This window comes from Apostichopus japonicus, chromosome 16 (assembly GCF_037975245.1).
Source record: "Apostichopus japonicus isolate 1M-3 chromosome 16, ASM3797524v1, whole genome shotgun sequence".
NCBI classification, from domain to species: Eukaryota; Metazoa; Echinodermata; class Holothuroidea; order Aspidochirotida; family Stichopodidae; genus Apostichopus; species Apostichopus japonicus.
The window spans coordinates 35,180,720-35,197,821 of NC_092576.1; the positions used below are offsets into that span (position 1 = coordinate 35,180,720).

Below are 17,102 nucleotides of genomic sequence, written 5' to 3' on the forward strand. Positions count from 1 at the left end.
CATGTTCAAATAAAGACTTAAGAGAATCTTTACCATGTGTCCAGAAAAAAATAAATACCGTCAATGTATCTATATTACTGTGATGGCTTTAGGGGAGAAGTGGATAATATCTCCTGGTCCAATTCGTTTATAAATATGTTGACGTAACATGGTGCCATAGTGACCATAGCGGTACCTTTGATTTGGAGGTATTCTTTCTCATTAAAAGAGAAATAATTATTACTTAAAATGAAAAATGTAAAATATGACCAAGATCATCAGATAAAGTCAGGTTGGTGGCATTCTCACGAAGAAAATCTGGACAAACGATAATTCCTTCATTATGAGGAATATTGGTGTATAAAGTAGATACGTCAATAGTCACAAGTAAGGAATTACTCGGTAATGCCTGACTATTGTTACGGATTCTCACAAAATGTGTAGTGTCCTGTACATAAGAAGGAATATGGTCTATGTATCCCGAAAGATGCTAACTAAGACTACCAATTCCTGAAATATTAGGTCGACAAATAGGGAGTACTTTGAGTGTCCTGGCTAGTTTACAGATGTCTGAACGGCGGATATACTCATGGTCAGAAGGGGTAACTCCGGGTAGTGTTAGGAAGTGTGTGGACTTAAGGTAAAGTGTAGACATGTTGGAGTTGTAGGTGGAGTTCTACTCTCTTGGTCGCTACGTGTTCAGGTACTGATTGACACAACTCGTCAATTTTTGGGTGGAAGAGTCTAAAAGGGGCCTCCTGTAATAATTTCAGAGTTACTTAGTTGCTCCTCTGCTTCAAAGATGTATTCGGAAGTGTTAATAATGTTGGTGGCACCTCCTTTATCCGCTTGTCGAGTCGAGTGGACGTTTGGCATTTTATAAACAAAAACCGTATCAAACAAGGTTTATTAAAAGGTATACAAGACCTTCTTGACCGGTTTCGAACCTCTGGACATACGACCAGCGACCATGACCTAGTTGTTAGTTATATAAAACGGGAGTCCCGGGTTTGAATACCGGTAGAGGCTGGAAGTCTTTCAATGTTCTGGATTTTCCAACTCACTACAATTTCCATTATATATATATTCATTTGCCTTTGTCGTTTACATCCATTTCATTAACAAAGTCTGCTCAAAGTGTCTCTTTCGAGATCTGGCTTAGGAATCAAAAATGATTTCGAGTTGGTTAGCATCATGTTTGGTATGTAGATTAAGGCAAATATGTCACCAATACAGAACTGGTATTGTTCGATACAAGTGACAAACGCCTACAGTGGAATTACAACCTTCCTTACCGGTTTTGAGCCTCTGGACATACAAACAGCGTCCATAGCCTATTGGTTAGGGTGTCCGCATATATAAAGCGGGAGGCCCGGGTTCGAATCCCGGTAGAGGCTGGAAATGTTTTCACTGTTCTGGATTTTCCAACTCACTACGATTTCAATTATATATTTAAGATATATATATATATATATATATATATTTAGGTTATATACATATACTTAGGTTATATACATATATTATATACATATAGGTTATATATATACGCTATATATATATTTCATGTGTGAGGGATTTAGTCTTATTTCTGCGATTAATTCATAGAATTACCAAAATGAAGATTGCCCTGAGTTTATTATTTCTGATGGCGATGACGGAGTATTCCCAACAACAGGACGCCGAGACTAATGACGCAAAGAATGGCCACGATATACAGTATCAAACCAATGGTAAAGGTTTCGTTTCGATCAAATTTACACGTGACCATTTATTTGCCCCGTTTACTCAATTAAATTGCTAGTTTATGGTATACCTATGTTTTAGATATGTTATAGACACACATGGTAACATGATTAAAATTGTTGTTTTAAACTTAACTTTTAATGTGATTTTAAGCATACCTGAATGAAAGTTAATTACTGCCAAATGGGTGCCGGTAAACGGCAAAATACACATGAGTACAGTTCTTGTGATATCTTGGAAGCTGGGATACTCAATGGTCGTTCTAATGAAAGCGCAGAAAATAAGCTAGAATATACTTCATTTATTAACACATTGCAAATAACTATTCTTTTGCAACATACCTTTCCCGTAATAACAAAATAAATAGATTAAACGTTTCCATAAATGGCATTGCAATGCATAATTAACCATATTGAGTGCATGATATTTTGTTTTGTCCATCTTTAGAACTACACTATGCGTGCGGTTCCAAAGGAATCTGTAGATGCAACGAGACGAGGAAAGGTTATTTGATTGATTGTTCTAGAAGAGAACTGCACAACTTGTCACTGGTTATTCCATCAAATGTTACTCTTGCGTAAGTACGGCTACCTCTTTTATGGTTACTTCAGCGTAAGTACTTCTTCATCTTTAATGTTAAATTATTATTTAACTCATTCAAACTTTTCAGAAATTTAAAAGCTACATGGAAAGTAATTGCATTCATGGTACGTGAAACATGATGTTTTTAACCCTACAGATCAATTATCGAATGGTTGGCAATCAACGATTTATCCATGCATCCATTTTTGGCGGAATTTTATTCGAAAAGCATATGTATTGCTAATTTAAGAGAATCACTTGTTTATAGTCGTTTTAACGTCAATACATCTTTGTAGATATTCATTACCCAAAAAATTTTGCCGCGTATTTTTATCAATATATGGATGATTATCACTTTGTTACTAAACTATTTATCTCTAATAAGCTCAATACACATAGCCTGTGCTAAATCTTATATTTATTTTTCAGTATCGATTGACAATAATGAAAGGATAGAGGTATTTGAATTCATTCACATGTTTTGTACTGTCTCTACAGAAACTTCTCAATAAACTACCTGACTTTGATCCCAAAGGACACCTTTAGATTGACCACTTCCCTTATCATGATGTAAGTAACCTTTTCAGTGACTGATTTATATCATAACAGATCCATAAACATCATATAATAAAAAATATCATAACTTCATATCAGTTCTTTGTTTCCTTCAACAACAATTACAAAATGATTGCCTCTCCACCCGATTCCCATGCCTTTAGTAGTTTTAAAGCAGGTAAAGGTGATCAATCGTTAATCACTTAAAACTGCTGTGTGTTATAATTTCTTAACACATGTTTATTTATAACCACTTGCTACTGAGACGGAATTATAAACAGAGAAGACCAAACACGCAATCCTATGCATAACAGTGGACTGGATTAAGTAGACTACTCTAAAGTTTTCGCCATTAATTTCGTCCTCGTTTTAACAGAAAGTGAATGACACTTTACTACAAAATGCTGAAATCTGCAATTCGACCTATCTTTACAACGTATACTTACTAGTCAAACATGAAGACAGTTGTTAAGACTCCCAAACAGTCATTAGTTGAAACAGTCTCAGAGTTATGATTCACTCTGTTAGTATCTGCTGACAGGTCTTACATGTGTTACGGTTGTATAACACACTTGAGTTTATACTGATTAACGGTTTTCTGTTATTCACAGTACACACTGATTGAGTCATGTAAATTGGGTGGCCTCTTTTAACATGGCATAGGCTTATTTATCGATGTACATGCAATTGGTCTTTGATGGAATGATTTATAAAAAAATAGTCGCAACATTCACTATAAAGTGACTTCAAAGTTCTTGTAATTGCAATGGCTGTTAGTTTCCTACACAACCAATACAAATATTGCAATTCAAACCAAAATCATGATTTTACGAGAAAGTGCGATAACTATTTCACCACAAACATCGTGAAAACTGTAAAATTTTCTTCTTCTTTTTTCTTAATCTTTCAAATTTTCATCACTGATACTTGGAACGGTACTATGGGTAGGAGTTAGGGTTACAATATATTTCGACAGAGAATTAAAAGTTGAAAGTTTGATTGATTTGTACCAGTAATGTTTAACTTAATGATACCAATTATGATGTACCTAAAGGATACCTGTAATGTTATACTTAAATGATACCAGTTATGATGTACCTAAATGATAGCAGTAATGCTTAATCCATGTCTACAGAGATATGCAAAGTAACAATATTTCAAAGCTCTTTGAACAGGAATCATCAACGCATCGAACAGTCTTCTTTCTTGTATATTGAGGATTAAAATGTCTACTCCCATTAAATTTGCTTCATCATCTATCGCAAAAAAAAGCATTCCTGACAATAACAATTAATATACCCAATGGATAGTGAAACTGACAGCAATGTAGGTAGTGGTAACTACTGGTACTTTGTATTTCAGCTGAAATTATTCAATTATTAGTTTAATGTTGAAATTCTTCTACAGAAATATTTCAAGAAACAACATATCAGAACTTTACGAGGAAACCTTTCATTACACAACTCAGCTAAAAACTTTGTAAGCATTACTATTGTTACATTTATACAATTTTAAAATTGTCTTTTCTGTTCTATTTTCATCACAATATCTATTTTTTCTTACTTCATTATTTATTTTATTATACCACTCTTGAAAATGATAAGAGGTTTTGTAAATTTGACACAAGGTCTTAATTTAGTGTTACCAGTGGTAGACAATCATGTTTAATTTAAGATAATCTATTCATTAATACTATTCGTTTTCTTATTAAACTGGATTTCCATGATTTCTACTTCTATGACTTGATTTCTATGATAAATTTCTATGATGCTTGATGAAAAAAGCATTTGTGACATTGATATGGTATCCTTAATTATAATATAACAAACGAGTGTCTATATTGTCACAATAGTTTACAGAAACAAGGTGTAAGTCCATGATATCTGCTTTGACATATCTAGCCTAAATGCTTGCAATATTTATTTTTCCTTTGTATTTCATTTGATTGATGAATAATTTGGTATAGCTAACGACTAATATTTACGATTCTGCTACGTCTATAAACCAAAACCAAAAACATGCTTTACTGTTGCATAAGATTGCATCCGAGAAGGGTAAGACATATTTAACTCTTCCTTTGTGCTACCAAGAGCAGCTAACACAGATATTACCTTACATAACAAGATTACGAGCGAGTTCACCATTCAATACATGTTCTTTATTACTATACAAACTGCTTTTATCACTTAATTAGTATTGATTGCGTATATTGTATGTTCTTTGTGAGGTATTATGGATTTCTGTTATGGTAACATATCATTTTTACATTTTGTTTCCATTTTTTTTATAAGGGATATCAACGACAACTTATTTACGCAATTACCCACAAACATTTTCCAGAAACTTGTACATCTGTCTGTGTTGTAAGTAAATATTAAGTAAATTGCATGCTTGCAGATATCTGTAATGTCACTCTTTCTTTGTATTGTACAATATTTTATAAGTTTCGATGTAGGACGCCGCAATTGGATAAAATAATACCAACACGTGTACATAATATCCAGCAAGTTGCGAGAGTTTTCTAATGTTAATACCTCTCTAAACTGTCCTGCCATATAATGCTTTAAAGCACTCGCATTGACAGTATGAACAGTTCCTAACCTTGATCTGATAGAAACATGATATTCACACTGCTCATAGTGACGATACAAGTGCATTGATTTGGTACATGAAAGTACAAATTGGAACAAAAAAATGTCCCAAAATAGGTGTAAATATCAGTAGAATATTAATGGTAATGGAAATCCACCGTAAATGAAGCTGTAAGACCAATATTTATGTTCATAACAGGCAATTGTATTTAATTGAAAACATCTTCTCTTACTCATTTTAGGAGGTTGTCTCATAACTATATCAAAGAGCTCCCAGAAGACATCTTTAATGGAAATTCAAACCTTAATCTCCTGTGAGTAGCCTACATCAATTTGGAGATTTTCTTTGTATTTTGGGAGATTTTGGATACATTTTATTTTCTTAAATGTGAACATAAGATGTGAATTGTTTAATCTGCATTCCATTGCGAACTTCAAGAAATATGAAAAAAGTTATCATGACTACGATCGCCGCTTATTTAATGCCGGAGCAACTCAGAGGATAACACCGTACCATCTAGTACATGGTGAAGAAGGTGTAATAACAGTAATATGTGATTATAGCCCATAATGAATATAAATGCAATTAATTACGTCAAACGCGTTATCCGATTTTATATTTTTTTTGTGGCAAGATCAGAAGAGTTATTTCTTATTCGGAAGTTCATTGAGAAGTACGAACAATTTTATCCAATTGCCTCACTTTTCTTTCAAGACAGGTCAATTGTTGGCATGTTACTGCTTCTTAAAAATCATGTGAATTATTCTCCGACTTGAAAAGCCAACTTGAAAAGAAAAGGATGACCCATTGCGCAAATTATTTGGTGTATGTTAGATAAAGGTTAACTGGAAATGTTAAAATACGTTATAAAAGTTGTATAATCTTTACAATATTGGACCTTGACTTTGACGACATCGACAGTTGAATTGAATTATGATATTATTCGTGTGATATTTTCTCATATAAACCATGATGACAATGAATTGTTCATACATATTAGTCTCAATATATATATAATGAATATGACAAAAGTTATTTTCGTGTAATAATTTTTAGTAGATACTTAGTAAAATCTTTCCAATATTCCACATTCTGTTTATGTCACATGTAATATCCGCGGAGTTGGATAGTAATTCATTGACTCTGTATCACAGCAGCATATAATTCACGAAGACGACAACTTTGACCGACAATGGGGTTGTCGGGTGAATGTGAAAAAATATTGTACTTTTACTGTTCCAAAGTAGGCAACGATATAAACACAAGAGTCATTACTTTACGAATAGAATTATGTTCGTTATGGGCAAATGTCACTTATGTTTCACTTGCCATTGTTTTCCATGTATCGCTATTCCTTACAGATACATTAACCACTATGATTTGACAACGGTCCCTGAACATATTTGTCAGCGTTTCCTGTGACGAAATTGTACACATGATATAAAAGCCCGGATAGGGGTAGTATCTATGGGATGGGGACAGGACCGGTCTGATTATTGGCCTATATATTAACATCTTGTTTCTACTTGACGTTTCATACCAGAACATGTTGACAGTATTACTGCTATACAAATTAACCTTAACTTATCTAACACAGTTTAAGTCAATATTTGTTTATTGTCCCAACTATTTGAAATAATTAGTTCTATGTTTTAGTGAATTATTTGAAGAGAATTGTCATCGTTTATGTTAAAATTCTAACCGATTCATTCACCAGTGAAAAAAATCCTACTTTCATATATATAGTGGGAAGCTAATAATGTAACCTCGTGTAGAATTGAATTATTTCCCCTCAATAACCTAAACATCTTGTAACATACATGATGCTGTTGTTATGAATGTATTGAATGCACTAATTTGCAATGCATGCTAATCTCAAGCAGCTCCATATTATACTACCATTTATCATTACAGGAAGTTGTCGTTCAACAGACTTAGATTGCTTCCAGAGGGACTCTTCACGAAAACTAAATCTTTAATTGTCCTGTGAGTAAAAGTCACGTTAGTTTACTGCTATTCATTTGTAAGTAATATTTTACATGGAATATAAATATTACGTGATATATATATATATTGTTACCTGTATACAATTTTAAGTATTTTTTGTTATGTATGATTAGATAAATACTTCGTTTGTTTTCTTGTCCCAATATTTTCATAGTTATGTTGATGATACATCATAAGCGTATTAATTTCAGTGAGATTTCAATGGGTGGTTGTAATATCAACATGGACCAAATCCACACTGTATGCTAATGATTAATGTTTGCTTTACTCAGGGATTTGTCGTTTAACAACCTGACGAGTCTACCGAAAGGGCTATTTGATAACACTACAAGTTTGAAAGCTTTGTGAGTTATGTATTAAGTTTAAATAAGTTTGGATTCTGAATATGTGCTCTATTTAGTGTGGAGAAAGAAACCGAGGGAGAGAAAAGTATATTTATGTTATAGTTATATGCTCAAAGCCCCAATAAACTCCCCAACAAATGAAAGTTAACACTTGTTTCCGTACATAAGAGATCATAATTAAGAAGGGTAAGACGGACAGCGATAAAAAACATGTACGCATGGTCTTTTTACGTATATAGGGTACTCCATTTCAACAGAAAAATCACAGTAAGTGATTCCTGACCCACTCCCCTCACCACACACTCTCTATTTTCATTTGATGCTCATTTTCATGGTTTGCCTGCAGTTGTGAACAACATGTGTTTCTATCATGAACGCATACTGATGACATATATAACACTGTAATTACAAGTTATAGCTATAATGAGTTAGAGTCATGCTTCAATGCCATGTTAGATATGAATCACACGCCGATAAAACAGTTATCACTGCTCATTAGTAACTTGTATCATCCACACGCCCGGTAAATTCTACAAAACCAAACACCTTGACTTACCAAATGTGAGCACGGTAAATTCAACACACCAAACACCAACACTCACCAAATGAGAGCCCGGTAAATTCTACACACCAATCACCTATACTCACTAAATGTGAGCACGGTAAATTCAACACACCAATCACCCATACTCGCCAATGTGAGCACGGCAAATTCAACACACCAGCACATATACTCACCAAATGTGAGCCTGGTAAATACTACACACCAAACACTTTCACTCACCAAATGTGAGTCCGGTAAATACTACATACCTAACACATGTACTCACCAAATGTGAACCAAGAAGAAAACCCTTGTAGCTGATTTAATATACCAAATGTAGAAGGTACCTCACACGGTACCGATCAGTTTGAGAAGTTCTTGACATAGCACTTACCAATCATGTCAAATGTATACGATAGCTGACGCGTTGTTCACGTCAAGAATATTGAATATCATTATTGTCATTCACTCCGGGCGTTGTCCATCAGTACTTCATAACATGGCGGAGAGTGTAGTCAACTTAAAGTAATTCAAAGCATTCCATTGATGAATCGCTTAGCAACCCTTTCTATGATTTTCCTTCTGTGCCAGGTTCATTAACAACAACAACATATCATATATGCCGCCGGACTGTTTTCGAAAACTTGAAGCTTTGGGCGATTTGTAAGTAAAATGAAAAGGAAACAAGAAAACGTCAAAAACTAGAATCCCATAGGGTTCTTCTATTCTTCCTTTTTGTGATATTATTATGTTGCACATCTTATTTGTAATGATAAGCAATATATGGGTACCTGTGTAAAATGTGTGAAGGTAAATACACGAAATAACAAAAATGGAAAGTACTTACTAGATCAAGGTTTCCTAAAGTTTAGAACTCATTAAATCATAAATCATGACGGTGGAAACTTTCCAAATTGTACTGCGAGGTACACTCCTTTAGTACCATAAAAAAAGGAATACTGTATTACAATATAACTTAATCCTGTCCACTATTTCCCATTATTTCTTATTTTCTCATCATATCATAAGTACTTGTTTCCTTACAGTTATTCTTAAAATTTCATTTGGAAAAAGATTATATTTTGGTGTATTGAATGGCACCAAATTATCACTTGACAATGTGGAAATGGTGGCGAATTTGTCGATGGTTATAGGTAGTAAATAACTTGCATATTTAATCAATTTTACTTTTTCGTCCTTTCAGAGTCCTACATGAAAATAAGTTGACGGTATTATCAAAAACAATGTTTGCAGAAAATGTTCGGTTAAGAAACTTGTGAGTATTTCAATTTATGAGTACTAACAATATAAATCGTTGTTTAGAAATGACGTTGCCACCAATTACTGACTTCATGTTGTTTAATTACTGTGGATGATCATACAAAGCGTGTTATTTCATTGAAATATCATATATTTATGCGGTAAAGTAAATTAATACACATGCACGCATCATGTTTCCCTAGATATATTTAAGCTTCCAATGGCATTTTCGAGAAGTATTGCAGCAATAAATTTGAGTTTTCAACGCAAAGTATGATATCAGCATGTATGTACTCAAAATAATTTGAAAAAAATGCCAAGAAGATGTAGAAAATTGATAATGATTAAAGATAGCGGTTCTTGAACCATTTTGCATATTTTCAAACTAAGAAGTTTATTCCCAATCTTGGAAACAAATGTCACTTTTGGTGTCTTCATCTTCCAACAGAGATTTGTGTGATAACAACATAGCACGACCAACTGCGGACTTCTTCCCCGAGACTAAAAAATTGTACGACATGTGTTTGCTTTTAACTGTATTTCCTAACCATTAATGTGGAAATGTAAATTTTGCGTCATTCTGATGAAATAACACTAAACCACCTAAATTGAATATTCACTAAAAGATATATTATAGATAACAATAATTGCCTGTTGCTAAATAGCGAGGTAGCATATTATGTGTCACAGGGATGTTGAACCCACAAAAAGAGAAAGTTATGTCATACTAGGATTGTTTGCCTTACTCTTGTAGTTCATACCTTGTTAAACCCTTTCGCCTATCTTGCATCACATTTACTGGTACGTTACCATCAGCATGAACCTGACTTAAATGTTTCCAAATGACATACGAAACACGGAAACAAACAAAGCTGCACAGGTATCTTATGAGGGGTGCTTCAGAATAACAGAGGCACATATATTGTTGTATACCATGCTGATGATAGTCATTGTTTTTACTATCACCATATGTTACAGTACCAATGTATTAATATATTACAGTATTTTTTGTCATGAAAATATTGGTTGCAATAATTATTATAACAATTTAAAATGACGCAATTCTTTACATTTAGAAAATCCATATTCCTTTGATTTACTTCTTTCTTTCAATTTTAGAAAGCTTGTTTCGAATAGTATAACCCACATACCGGACGGCATGTTTCAATATTTCAAAAATCTGAGCCAAATGTGAGTAATAACATCTTAAAAACTTTGTGTGCACTTGTTTTCTTATTGGTGTTGTTGTAATCATCTTTGCCTAACATTTACCAAACACATTTCTTTCTCCGACAGATACCTTTCAAAAAACAGAATTGAAAGTCTATCGAATAATGCATTTCTTGGTTTGAACTGTGTTTACCACCTGTAAGTTCTACCAGATTTTACATTACCAGTTTTCATTTTCTTATTGAAACTATATATCAGTTGTCTGTTTTTATAATAAGCAACTCTAACCTGTCATCGTTTTTTACATGAATCATTATATTGCGACCTTCCCTGATGATTTCACAAGAATTATAATGGTGTGACCTTCTGAACGATTTTACGAAAAATATACTCATTCTTTCGTTTAGAACATTATATGGAAACAATCTTTCATCTCTTCCCGCCGGACTCTTCAAGACAACCAACTTAACATTTAGTCTGTAAGTTCAGTGTATCATTGATTTATTACTGCATCCGGTGAGCGTAATGCGCAACGTATTATCATATATCTCAGCAGAGAAATATAATTTTCGTTAATGTCGAAATTAAGTCACAGTAATTGTTCATTGTACGTTATATATTTTTTTTCTGTTTGCTTGAAACATGATCGAATGTGTTCATTACCAGTAAAATGGTATTCTTAATTGTATCGGTCACTGTTCAGTGCTGTCTCTTTATGACAGTGCCATCAATTCATGAGTTCCTGTAAATCTTATTTTCTTTTCCATTATTTCGTATATTCAGGGACTTGTCGAACAATAGTTTATCGGTAATTCCGAGGGGACTCTTCAGTGCTTACGGTCGAAATCATGGGATGTTGATATTACAACTGCAGAGAAATAATCTTACTGAACTACGGAATGATACTTTCCTCGGATTAGGCAGTTTAGCATACCTGTAAGAATTCCGACACTATCATAATGTGATACAAATGGATCGTCTTGTGTTAACTTCTTTAAACAGGGGAAAAAAGTCACGCATCTATTGCCCATACATCTGTAAAGTAATTCCCACCCCCACATCCTAAATTACATGAGATGCTTCCTTAACTCAACTTTAAAAAGACGAGAAGGCTTGATGGATTTGATATGATTTGGAAGTGCATTCCAATCCTGAATTACCGTGTAGTAGAAAGTAGAGCTAGAACCACCCTGAGATTCAATAACATAGAAATTGTGATGTCTTGAACGAGTCCCCTGGTTATGAATAACATAGGTTTTGATGAAATTGATAGTGATGTATGGAGAACAACAATTGTTACAGATTTTGCGTGCATGGTTTAACCTAATGAATTTAGCTCTAATCTCTACGGCTAATAATCCAAGACCCAACATTTCCTCCTGCTCAACATTGAATCTTAGGCCTTGCATAAGTATGTAGCAAATCCCTTTATTTTGTGAAATTTGAAGAGTTTTATTGAGGCCTGTGAACCAAGAAGAAGAAGAAGAAGAGTATTCAAAAAGACATTGCATAAGGGCCATGCACAGCAGTCTTCTGCAGCTTTTTTGAGGATGCTATCAGTAACAAAGAGAATGAATTCAGTTTCTCAACATCGAGAGAGAACTGTTTGTCATTACACCAGTCACTTCACGCTTCCAGAGCTTCTCCAAAATTTTGGGAAATCACCTTGGCGATCTTGTGGGAGAACAAAATGGCACCATCATATGCATAAAGCAAAAGCTTAAAATCAGTGTTCAATGAAACACACATGTCATTGGTATAGCAAAGAAACAGGATAAGACCCAAAATTCTCCCCTGTGGAACGCCATAGGTGACCTCCATTGGCTCAGAAAAGCACCCGCCCACGCATGTGACTTACCCGTAGGGCTAAAACTCGAAGAATGTATATTACTAATAAGTCGCTGGGCTGCGCTACTAACTTCGTTGGTTAAATCATGATTATTTAAGGCATTTAAACGGGGTGGTATGGAATGAAATGCTAGTATATGTTATGTACTCTTGTCTGCCTGCAGGATGACATGAATGCTTCCATAGTAATCATTTTATATTATGTTTTTGCAGAATTCTTAGCAGGAACCGTATCCATTCCATCGCAGAACGAGCCTTTTTGGGCACTCATCTCAAATGTATGTAAGTTTGCGTTATTTTTCTGTAATCCTAGTTTTGGACGAGTGCTGCAAAGTCCTTGTGATTGTAATGGATTTTTAATTTTTTTGTTTCTTTAATAAAGATACCTGATTGCGAATAACATCTCAAATGTATCCAACAACTCATTTGCTCTCGAAAACATTGATATGTAAGTAAACATGTGCTCAGAACGCACGGACTTTTTAAATCTTGATTTACATGTGAACATTTAAATATAGTTTAGCGATTTATCTAAAGTTCTATGACAATAGTGACACGCATAAACAGGTCGTTGATACCTGAATTTATAACATAACTACCCTGGTCGTATGCAGTCTGCTTTATTGGTGACAAATATATATATATATATATATATATATATATATATTTGAATGACACTGTAATCTTTTCGTAAATGTTAATAATATTTTATTATGGAATGCAACGGTGGGTTGTTTGTTATCAAATGGGGATTTGCACGTGATGGAACTGGTTGGATTCCCGTTCTAGCCAAATTAAATATTTAGCGCTTTCGCATTGTTTATAATTTATCAGTCCTATTCCATTGTTCACTTAATTAATTAAAATCGGGATTTCTCTTGAAATCTCTTCTCTGTACAGCTGTTAGATTTGTATCCAATGATACTGGTGTTTGATCCATAGTTACTAAGTGTTATAGTCAATGTGACTTCTGATTGGCAGCCCGACAAACCATGACAATTAAGGTCTGGATAGCTCAGTTGGTAGAGGGCAGAGTTAGTAACTTGAGATCTTAGGTGCGAATTCCTTTCCAGCCAAAGTTTTTCCTAGACAATTTTCCGATGTTCATTTACTTAGTAATTTATGACATGGGAGTACATAACTAATTATAATACAATAAAATTCTAATGAGAAGGAGCACATGCAGCATATAATCATACCCGATAAAGTATGTATGGAAGTTAAAATGTGTGTTTTTACATTCCATAGCCACTTGTACAAGAACAACATCCTGAATATTTCACAAGTAGCGCTGAACGGAGTTGGAAACGAAAGTATCTTGTGAGTGCTTTAGCATATTTGAATGAGCTTGATCATATCTGTGCTTAATATATTTCTCTTTTGAAGTTCCATTTCTCTTCTTTTTTTTAAAATCAATCATGTTCCGCAGAAACATTATTCGACTGACAAAATTGATGAAGTATAACCCCCCAACAAAAAAAAATAAATAAAAAATCTTAATATTTTTGGATCAGACAAGGTCGAAAATAGACATGCTCAAAAACGTTTCCTGTTATGCTAATAATAGAGAGCTTTCTTTTTCTTTAAAATATGTAACAGTTTTTTGTGATAATTTTCTCGTTTAGATATATGAACTGCAACCAATTAGGGAAACTACCTTCGTCTACAAACGACAATATGTAAGTTTAATTTTCTTTCTTAGTGTCTTTGGTTTAATTTTTAATGCATTATCTTCGGCCTTTTACTAGCGTACTGTTTACACGAATCCACAAAAGCCTGCTTTTAAAAATTGTTGTAGCCTAAACAGAAAATTATTTCAAAATATTGACGAACATGTTCGCTTGTGCATATCATTTATAAATCGAAGGAAGCAATGAAATTAACATATTATAAGACAATTGAAACAAAAACGCTTCCTGACTTTTTGTTAATCCCGATGCATCTTATGTAGAGGTTTTAGCAATTTTCGGGATATCTTTCAATCATGCATTGGTCTACATTTTCCAAGTTAACAGTAACTCAACATACGCAACTAAAGTCTTACGCCTAATTATTAAAACCGTGTTGTTAAATGTTATGTAATACATGCTGCGCATTGGTTTACAATAAATGGATGTGTAAAGAAGTTAAACTATATCCTTAAGCTACACATTCATTTCGCTTTTACATAAATATTCATATTGAAAGCACGTTTTATAAGCATATATGTTTTTCTTAGCCATTTAATAATATACACTTTACATATTGGTTCTTGTTTTTCCTTTTTTCCTTCTTATTATAGCATATGTGTCAACGATGAATCTTATCCCTCTTTGATACTAAATAGTACTTTTCAACGTTTAGCTTCATCATTTGAGATGCAAGGCTTCGAATGCAAAAATATCGGTAAAGGCAAGAATGAATGTAGACCGTGTCCAACGGGTACACATGGTGGAGGATTTCTCAAGAAGTGTATAGAGTGTCCGAAAGGTGGCGTTTACATTTGAATTGCAATCTATATTCTTTCTAACTAACTCTAAAGCCATTTAGCCACAGCTACTTGCTTCTTCTAAGTTGAATAAAATATGACATATATAATTCATTTTACTTTGTGTTAAATACATTCTGCAATAGCATTTATAGACCAGCAGGTTATTTGACAGCAAGTATATAAATCACTTTGTTTCATAAACAGCTAACTAACTTCTACTATCTTCTAATGTCCTGCTATGAACAATTTTTCAAAATGAAGATGCTTGATCCACGAAATAAATCATCCATTTTAGTTCAATTAATCCACACAGAACTTAAAACCAACTCTGTATTTTTACGACTAGGTGGATTTTACCAAGACGAAATAGGAAGCACTGACTGCAAAACCTGTAATGACGGAAATTTTGTAGAAAAAGGCAGCGGTTCTTCTCTAGTCCAATGCGAAGTTTGTCCTGAAGGAACGGACAAAAACTTATCCGCTGGTTATCGGGCTTGTGTATGTAAAGAAAATTACGCTCGCAAGCATCGGTTTGAGGAATGTTTTCTTTGTATTGCCGATGGCTTAAACTGTTCCGAAGATTACATATCAATTCTACCTGGCTTTTACTGGAATTGGTCTTTTCCGAATACAAAACCAGATCAGTACTTAGATTTTGTGAAAAACCTACAAACTAAGACCGACGACTATGATAACACAACGATCCAGTATGAATACTCTATGCCGTTTGTTTATCTTTGTCCTCGAAAAAGTAGTTGTGACAGTAAAAACGGTCTTCCAATGTACGATGACGACAACTGTGCTGCTGGTTACACCGGTTGGATGTGTAGCAAATGTCGGTCGGGATATTATTCGGTTCTGAGTTTCTGCCATCCATGTCCCAGTAAATTATGGGTGCTGGTAGTGTTCCTGTTTGTTGTTCTCTCATGCGTTGCTCTACTTTCTTTCATTGTCTGGAAGAAAAACAAGATAAACAACCAAAGATCTGTGATTGACAAGCTATCGTCAAGAATAAAGATTGTTCTTGGCTTTTATCAAGTGATTGGCGATTTATTCGAGACTTTCCACAATGTAAAATGGCAAGGTCCTTTTCTAATTTTCGGTGAATTTCTATCAATGGTAGTTGCAGACTTCTTACAAGTTTTTGTTCGTCCTCAATGCATCAATGAACAGTTTGAGATAAATCCTTTACTTCAGTTTAAAATTGTTCTAATATTTCCAGTTGTATTAGTCACCACGTACCTGTGCCTTCGTTGTACAGTCTATTTTAAGTTGAAGTTCGGATTCTTCTCACTCACTGTTCGAAAAAGGGCCAAACAGACAGTTTCAAAGCTGTTCACCTTAGTTGTTCTTTTGCTGTTTGTGACGTACACACCAACTTGTAATTCCATCTTCGCGTTATACCCAGCAGCGTGCTCTGAGTTCAAAATATACAGCGTCGGCAATGAGTCCATAACTCTTCTTCGAGCAGATTACGGAATCAATTGTAAAGATCTTGACTCCTATCATGTTGCGGCTTACATTGCTACAGTGGTATACGTTTTTGGGTTTCCTTTTTCGCTGTTGATTTTTCTACGAAAACATCTAACCAAAGGCGGTCGGGCTACAGGTAGTGCCGATTTAGATTTCAGTCATGATGACTCTTTTGACGAAAACTCTCCATTGGTCAACGGGAACGAAAAGGGACAATGCGACTCCCCAGTTTGGGTCAATTTTCTCTGTGAGAATTACAAGAGTCAGTTTTGGTACTGGGAGATCATCGAGTTGACCAGGAAGGTCACCCAGACTGTGATGGTTACACTGCTTGGATGGCATAACTCATTGACACAGCTCTCAACCATCGGGATGTCGGTTCTGTTTCTGACTCTTCATGCTAAATACAGTCCAATGAAAAACAAATTTGAACAGAGGTTACAGGTAACTCCAAACACTATCACACATATCTTATTATTACTAACATGACACAGTAAACGCATAACCTACGTGTATTTCCTTCACAAAGCAGATT

The 17,102-nt window shown here is 34.3% G+C and overlaps 1 protein-coding gene across 2 annotated transcripts in view; it reads left to right on the forward strand.

The window, feature by feature from the left end:
- The window catches only part of LOC139982634 (uncharacterized), a 31,551-nt gene that overhangs the window by 9,863 nt on the left and 4,586 nt on the right, over nt 1–17,102 (forward strand). The window contains exons 2-22 of one of the 2 annotated variants that reach the window (XM_071995613.1): nt 1,585–1,709; nt 2,170–2,299; nt 2,803–2,874; nt 4,267–4,338; nt 5,151–5,222; nt 5,693–5,764; nt 7,366–7,437; nt 7,731–7,802; nt 8,938–9,009; nt 9,551–9,622; nt 10,055–10,117; nt 10,726–10,797; nt 10,903–10,974; nt 11,184–11,255; nt 11,560–11,712; nt 12,838–12,906; nt 13,007–13,072; nt 13,873–13,944; nt 14,250–14,303; nt 14,906–15,093; nt 15,441–17,011. In XM_071995613.1, the coding sequence (XP_071851714.1) occupies nt 1,595–1,709; nt 2,170–2,299; nt 2,803–2,874; nt 4,267–4,338; nt 5,151–5,222; nt 5,693–5,764; nt 7,366–7,437; nt 7,731–7,802; nt 8,938–9,009; nt 9,551–9,622; nt 10,055–10,117; nt 10,726–10,797; nt 10,903–10,974; nt 11,184–11,255; nt 11,560–11,712; nt 12,838–12,906; nt 13,007–13,072; nt 13,873–13,944; nt 14,250–14,303; nt 14,906–15,093; nt 15,441–17,011 (3,273 nt within the window). In that variant the 5' untranslated portion in view covers nt 1,585–1,594. The remainder of the gene's footprint in view (nt 1–1,584; nt 1,710–2,169; nt 2,300–2,802; nt 2,875–4,266; nt 4,339–5,150; nt 5,223–5,692; nt 5,765–7,365; nt 7,438–7,730; nt 7,803–8,937; nt 9,010–9,550; nt 9,623–10,054; nt 10,118–10,725; nt 10,798–10,902; nt 10,975–11,183; nt 11,256–11,559; nt 11,713–12,837; nt 12,907–13,006; nt 13,073–13,872; nt 13,945–14,249; nt 14,304–14,905; nt 15,094–15,440; nt 17,012–17,102) is intronic. The other variant, XM_071995614.1, reaches the window with a different exon arrangement.